Genomic DNA, 7,500 nt, shown 5'->3' on the forward strand with positions numbered 1-7,500 from the left:
AAACACAGCATGAGTCAGACACACGCTGTATCTCCACACTGTGCTGTGCTGTGCTGTGCCATTCACTGTGCCGTCTCTCTCTGTGTCACAGGCTGTGTCACTCTGCATGGACAAACACAAGCAGCTCATGGCCGGCGTCCTGGCTGACCAAAGACTGACGGAGCTGCAGAGGGTGGGCGGGGCTTGGCTGGCAGGGCTGACCAATAAGACGGGACTGGCACAGAAGTCACCTGACTGCAGGTATCCATGCAGACCCAGTCAGAATGTTGTCGATGATGGTGCCGCGTTCCCCAGCATATACTGTAATGGAATGCGTATCCCAGCATCCGTTGCAGCGTGGCCTGTCCTGAGTGTCAGTGTGACGCTGCCGTCCTGCGGTCGGCTGCGTTTGTATGAGCATAAAGACTCATTCAACAGCACAGCGTCTGCGTCTGCTCTCATATAGATTAAAGATTTATACACAATGCATGTGACACATTTAGGTAATATTCCTGGTAAACGCTGTAAAGAGATTTAATATGTGATGCGCACTTAAACGTTGAAACGTTGCTTGCGTATCTGCTTAGCAGCTGGTAAATCTGCAGTTAAAGAGCAGCACTTTGGCAGAGCCGCGAATGCAGTGTCTTAAGAGTCTGCGGCCTCACTCTGCCTGAAAGGAGAGCTGTAGGCGTGATTAGTGCAGTTTCTACAGCGTGAATTGTAATTGCTGAAAATACGGATGAGCTGAGGGGAAGATTTGCAACAGATGAGTCCTCATTGGTCCCGAGCTTGATCAGGTGAGGTGAGGTGTGGAACAGGTGCCCTCGTCAGTGTCCTTAACCCCGTGTGTGCTGGAGGTACACAGAGGCCAGTGCCATGTGCAGTATCTTTTATCAAAGTGTCTGAGCACAGCATGGCGTTAGAGAACATGGCCCCCTGGATCTGTGATCCACCTGGAAACAGAGCGTCAGGTACCCGGCATGTCTCTCCTCATGGTTAGAGCTGTCCAATGGCGTGCCACAGGGGTCTCTGCCTGGGCCAATCGCGGTCTTCGCTGGACACTGACGACGTGACCTCAGCAGAGTGCTGTGCAGAGGGGACCGCTGGCCCTGCCATGCAGTTCGTCCGGGGAGAGGCCCACTGTGCCCGGGGAGAGTGCCCGGGGAGAGGCCCACTGTGCCCGGGGAGAGCGGCCGGGGAGAGGCCCACTGTGCCCGGGGAGAGGCCCACTGTGCCCGGGGAGAGGCCCACTGTGGCCGGGGAGAGGCCCACTGTGGCCGGGGAGAGGCCCACTGTGGCTGGGGAGAGGCCGGGGAGAGGCCCACTGTGCCCGGGGAGAGCGGCCGGGGAGAGGCCCACTGTGGCCGGGGAGAGGCCCACTGTGCCCGGGGAGAGCGGCCGGGGAGAGGCCCACTGTGCACGGGGAGAGGCCCACTGTGCCCGGGGAGAGGCCCACTGTGCCCGGGGAGAGCGGCCGGGGAGAGGCCCACTGTGCACGGGGAGAGGCCCACTGTGCCCGGGGAGAGGCCCACTGTGCCCGGGGAGAGCGGCCGGGGAGAGGCCCACTGTGGCCGGGGAGAGGCCCACTGTGCCCGGGGAGAGGCCCACTGTGGCCGGGGAGAGCGGCCGGGGAGAGGCCCACTGTGCCCGGGGAGAGCGGCCGGGGAGAGGCCCACTGTGCCCGGGGAGAGGCCGGGGAGAGGCCGGGGAGAGGCCCACTGTGGCCGGGGAGAGGCCCACTGTGCCCGGGGAGAGGCCCACTGTGGCCGGGGAGAGCGGCCCGGGGAGAGTGCCTGGGGAGAGGCCCACTGTGGCCGGGGAGAGGCCCACTGTGCACGGGGAGAGCGGCCCGGGGAGAGTGCCCGGGGAGAGGCCCACTGTGGCCGGGGAGAGGCCCACTGTGCCCGGGGAGAGTGCCCGGGGAGAGGCCCACTGTGCCCGGGGAGAGCGGCCGGGGAGAGGCCCACTGTGCCCGGGGAGAGGCCGGGGAGAGGCCCACTGTGCACGGGGAGAGGCCGGGGAGAGGCCCACTGTGGCCGGGGAGAGTGCCCGGGGAGAGGCCCACTGTGCCCGGGGAGAGGCCGGGGAGAGGCCGGGGAGAGGCCCACTGTGGCCGGGGAGAGGCCCACTGTGCCCGGGGAGAGGCCCACTGTGCCCGGGGAGAGGCCCACTGTGCACGGGGAGAGCGGCCCGGGGAGAGTGCCCGGGGAGAGGCCCACTGTGGCCGGGGAGAGGCCCACTGTGCCCGGGGAGAGTGCCCGGGGAGAGGCCCACTGTGCCCGGGGAGAGCGGCCGGGGAGAGGCCCACTGTGCCCGGGGAGAGGCCGGGGAGAGGCCCACTGTGCACGGGGAGAGGCCGGGGAGAGGCCCACTGTGGCCGGGGAGAGTGCCCGGGGAGAGGCCCACTGTGCCCGGGGAGAGGCCGGGGAGAGGCCCACTGTGCACGGGGAGAGGCCGGGGAGAGGCCCACTGTGGCCGGGGAGAGTGCCCGGGGAGAGGCCCACTGTGCCCGGGGAGAGGCCGGGGAGAGGCCTGCTGCACAGGTTCTGACCCGCTGCTGTCCCGCTGTGCTCCGGCCCACAGGGCAGCCCTGGCCGTGACCTCTGACCTGTATAACAGCGTGGATGATGCCCTGCACAGGCTGGTGCGCGTGTCTAACCAGCGGAGCGGCGAGCTGGAGGCCCTGGGCAGGCTGGCCGCTCTGGAGGAGAAGCTGGACAGGGTGAGTGTGCAGAGCGGGAGGACAGTGCAGCCACAGTCAGCGTGTAACACCGTGTGTCCCTAACCCTCCCTCCCTCTCTGTGTCCCTAACCCTCCCTCCCTCTCTGTGTCCCTAACCCTCCCTCGCTCTCTGTGTCCCTAACCCTCCCTCCCTCCCTCGCTCTCTGTGTCCCTAACCCTCCCTCGCTCTCTGTATCCCTAACCCTCCCTCGCTCTCTGTGTCCCTAACCCTCCCTCCCTCCCTCGCTCTCTGTGTCCCTAACCCTCCCTCCCTTTCTGTATCCCTAACCCCCCCTCCCTCACTCTCTGTGTCCCTAACCCTCCCTCCCTCGCTCTCTGTGTCCCTAACCCTCCCTCCCTCCCTCCCTCTCTGTGTCCCTAACCCTCCCTCCCTTTCTGTATCCCTAACCCCCCCTCCCTCCCTCTCTGTGTCCCTAACCCTAACTCTCTTTGTCCCTAACCCTCCCTCCCCCTCTCTCTCTCTCTCTCTCTCTCTCTCAGTGTGAGAGGGAGGTGGATCAGGTGCAGGACCAGCTGGAGGAGTACAGGGACCCCCCTCTGTCTCTCAGCAGATTATCCCTCAAACAGCACAAGTTCAAAGCCTTCAGAGAGACCGCCATGGTGAGTGTGCACACGCATGTGCGTGTGTGTGCATGTGTGCAGGTGCGTGTGTGTGCATGTGTGCAAGTGCGTGTGTGTGCGAGTGTGTGCAGGTGTGTGTGTGTGTGTGTGTGTGTGTGTGTGTGTGCGTGCGAGTGTGTGCAGGTGTGTGTGTGTGTGTGTGTGTGTGTGTGCGCGCGTATGTGCAGGTGTGTGTGTGTGCAGGTGTGTGTGTGCATGTGTGCAGGAGTGTGTGTGCGAGTGTGTGCAGGTGTGTGTGTGTGTGTGTGTGTGTGTGTGCAGGTGTGTGTGTGTGTGTGTGTGTGTGCAGGTGTGTGAGAGAACTGACAGCATGTGTTTCTGCAGGAGCTCCACAGAGAGACTCACACTGTGATTGGTGAAATTGAGAACTGGGCGGAGCTGGAGTGGGCGGGATTGGCACCAGTGCTGGCTCGCCTGCCGTCTGTCAGAGAGAAGCTGAGGGACATGTCCCACTGTCTGTCCGACTGCTGGGCTCAACTGGACACCACCCTGAGACTGCTGTCCACACTGACCGAGGTGAGAGAGACCGCCCTCTGACTGCTATAACGCTGATCTGGCTGAGAGAGACCAGCCTGAGACTGTTATAACACTGACCGAGGTGAGAGAGACCGCCCTCTGACTGCTATAACGCTGATCTGGCTGAGAGAGACCAGCCTGAGACTGTTATAACACTGACCGAGGTGAGAGAGACCGCCCTCTGACTGCTATAACGCTGATCTGGCTGAGAGAGACCGCCCTCTGACTGCTATAATGCTGATCTGGCTGAGAGAGACCGCCCTCTGACTGCTATAATGCTGATCTGGCTGAGAGAGACCGCCCTCTGACTGCTATAATGCTGATCTGGCTGAGAGAGACCGCCCTCTGACTGCTATAATGCTGATCTGGCTGAGAGAGACCGCCCTCTGACTGCTATAACGCTGATCTGGCTGAGAGTGACCACCCTCTGACTGCTATAACGCTGATCTGGCTGAGAGTGACCACCCTCTGACTGCTATGCCATGGACCCTGAGTGCATCAGTGCATGTGTGGCTCCTGTTAGGACACAGTCCGATAACTCTGAGATGACTAAAGAATGCTAAACTAATGTTACACACAGCTAAACTAATGTTACACACAGCTAAACTAATGCTGCACACAGCTAAACTAATGCTAAACTAATGCTACACACAGCTAAACTAATGCATAATAACTTTTAGGGTGACCAGATTTTTAAAACCCAAGCAGGCAGAGAAAGAGATTGAGTGTTTTCAACACTGCACCCCTTAAAAATGCTACTGTCAGTCTATAGCCTAATGATACACTGTAGCCTACCAACCATGCAGCTAACTGAAGCCTGTAATACTGTACATCATTGCATTAGTGATAACAAAGCTTTTTAAGCTTGGGAAACATAAAAGAGTTCATGGATTATGAAACTCGCGTAAAAACCGAGGCATTTTAATATTTTTCAGAGGTTAGCTGGGAGGCTGGGACTGTCCCAGTCAGACCGGGCTGCTGGGTATCTGTCAGGCCCTGAAAAAAAACAACAATAATGTGTTCAGGGCTGAATTAGGCCATCACCCCCCACAGACAAAGGAGCATCATATTCTGTGCATCTAAAGCAGGCTGACCGTGAGAGAGACCTATGTGAAGCTGGCCAGGCAGGCCTCCTCTCTGACGCTAACTCCCCCCCCCCACAGGCGTCTCAGTGGTGCGACGTGGTCTCCGCCACGCCCCTGCCCCCCTCGAGCTCGCCCCTCACCTCGCTGCCCCCCATCCCTCCCTCCCGTTTCCATGACGCCCGCGCGCTGGCGCTGGAGCTGGGGGGCGGGCCCCTGCTGGACCTGTGGTCCCACACGCTGGAGCGCTACCAGACCACGCTGGGCCAGTTCAAGGCCCGGCTGCTGCAGGCGGAGCGAGGCCCCGCGGCGCCCCGGCCCAAAGCCACCGCCTCCTCCAGCATGTGGGACCTGCTGAACCTGCAGGGAGAGGCCGAGTGGGAGGGGGAAGGGGAGGGGGCGTTGCAGACCTGGGGGTCCCTCGCCTCCCTCTTCCGCCCACAGAACTGCTCCACTCTGAAGATAGGAGACGACAAGAAGAGAGAGGGAGGGGGAGGAGGGGCAGGAGCAGCAGGAGGAGGAGCAGGAGCAGCAGGAGGAGGGAAGTTCCTGCAAGCTCTGCTGCACCCTGCCAAGAAAACTGTGAGTTTGTGTGTGTGTGCCTGTGTGTGTGTGCCTGTATGTGTGTGTGTGTGTGTGTGCCTGTATGTGTGTGTGTGTGTGTGCCTGTATGTGTGTGTGTGTGTGTGTGCCTGTATGTGTGTGTGTGTGTGCCTGTGTGTGTGTGCCTGTATGTGTGTGTCTGTATGTGTGTGTGTGTGTGTGTGTGTGTGTGTGTGTGTGTGTGCCTGTATGTGTGTGTGCCTGTATGTGTGTGTGTGTGTGTGTGTGTGTGTGTGTGTGTGCCTGTGTGTGTGTGCCTGTATGTGTGCATGTCTGTGTGTGTGCGTGTGTGTGTGTGCCTGTATGTGTGTGTGTGTGCCTGTATGTATGTGTCTGAGTGAGCGTGTATTTGAACGCATTACATTATATTACATGCGTTTAGCAGATGCTCTTATCCAGAGCCACTTCCAGCACAAGAGAGCAGAAGTGTATCCATTCAGGTTAAATGAGCGTCAGCGTCAGACCAGCCTAACACTCCCAGCCCAGAGAGTGTGAGCTTAACACCATTCAAGCTCAACCACAAGTTAACCTGCGCAAGCTGACTAGACAACAGAAGCCAAGTGTGCTACCATACATCAGTCATTAGATCACAGAATCCAAAACACATGACAATATTACGCATAAAACAAACATCAGTCATTAGATCACAGAATCCAAAACACATGACAATATTACGCATAAAACAAACATACATTAGGAGAGGTAGCAGGTGTTGGGGGGGATTGAGGAGGAACCGAGATGCAGTCTGAAGAGGAGGGCCACCCTGCAGCCTGATTGCCCTCGGCTGGGTGCTGCTCCTCCCTGACCGGCTCTCCCTGTTTAGGGCCCAGATGCCCCACTGCCCCCCAAACCCCCCCGCAGGCGACACCCCAGCTTTGACCTGCAGGTGCTGCTGGCCCCACGCCGCGCCCCTGCCGTGCCCCGCCCGGGGGAGGGTCCCGGGGCAGGCAGCCGGGCCTCGCCCCTGTCCTGGCTGGGCCGCAGGGCACTCGCTGACCCCGTTCTCAGCGCTGGCGTGGCGGCCGCCCTCCCCATGGGGGGGCCGGGGGGAGGGGGGGTACTCATCCGCGGGGTGGAGGTCAGCAGCAAGGAGGTGGTGGATCACACCGGGTCGCCACGGCAACACGTCCTCCTGAGCAGAGCGGAGAGAGAGACCGCAGGGGAGAGGCAGGGGCCGACCGCACAGAGGTGAGTCTGAAACCGCTGTGAAGGAAGCAGTGAGCCCTGCACCTCTCCCACAATGCACGGCGGGGGCGCGGCACAGGGCCCAGCGCTCACCTCCGCTGATACCGAGACAGCATAGCATCAACACAACCGGGGTTAACCTGATTATCCTAAATAACCTAAATTACAGCAGCAAAAAATTACAGCACCTATTGGGGCACCTAACTATGCATTAATCTTAAGAGCTATTAGTCTGTAGATATTGCTTCCAAATGGCTGTGATAAAAACAGTGACATCAGCAATATTAATAGTAATATTCTGATAACATATGGCAGAGTGACTGTGACCAGACTGAGCTCACAGAGTGACTGTGGCCAGACTGAGCTCACAGAGTGAGCTCACAGATTCTGTACGGCGACTGAGTTTGCATGTCTCTCTCTCTGTCCCTCTCAGTAAAATAAACCTGCTGTGCTGCAAGCTGCTGAGCTCAGAGAGGCAGTATGTGGCAGTTCTGAAAGGGGTGGAGGAGAACTACCTCCCCCTGCTGGACAGTCCTGATACCCCTGCTCCTCTGCAGGGCAAAAGCGACGCCCTTTTCGCCAACTGGAGCAGTCTGAGCTCCTTCCATTCGCAGTACCTCCTCCCGTCCATGGAGGGAGCTCTCACACAGACCCTGCTGCTGCAGGACTGCTTCAGCAAATACGTAAGTCTGTATACATCAACTGTTAGCCTGTCAAATCCCTTCAGGTCATGAGCAAAAGTTCCTCATATAACTGATTAGTTAAAATGATT

The 7,500-nt window shown here is 59.3% G+C and overlaps 1 protein-coding gene across 1 annotated transcript in view; it reads left to right on the plus strand.

Annotated features, from left to right (window-relative positions):
- arhgef40 (Rho guanine nucleotide exchange factor (GEF) 40) overlaps positions 1–7,500 on the plus strand; it is a 34,131-nt gene that overhangs the window by 18,888 nt on the left and 7,743 nt on the right. Inside the window, 7 exon segments of the mRNA XM_036551719.1 lie at positions 92–240; positions 2,563–2,701; positions 3,202–3,321; positions 3,667–3,858; positions 5,022–5,522; positions 6,367–6,731; positions 7,162–7,411. Coding sequence (XP_036407612.1) covers positions 92–240; positions 2,563–2,701; positions 3,202–3,321; positions 3,667–3,858; positions 5,022–5,522; positions 6,367–6,731; positions 7,162–7,411 — 1,716 coding nt within the window.

Source organism: Megalops cyprinoides, chromosome 18 (assembly GCF_013368585.1).
Source record: "Megalops cyprinoides isolate fMegCyp1 chromosome 18, fMegCyp1.pri, whole genome shotgun sequence".
NCBI classification, from domain to species: Eukaryota; Metazoa; Chordata; class Actinopteri; order Elopiformes; family Megalopidae; genus Megalops; species Megalops cyprinoides.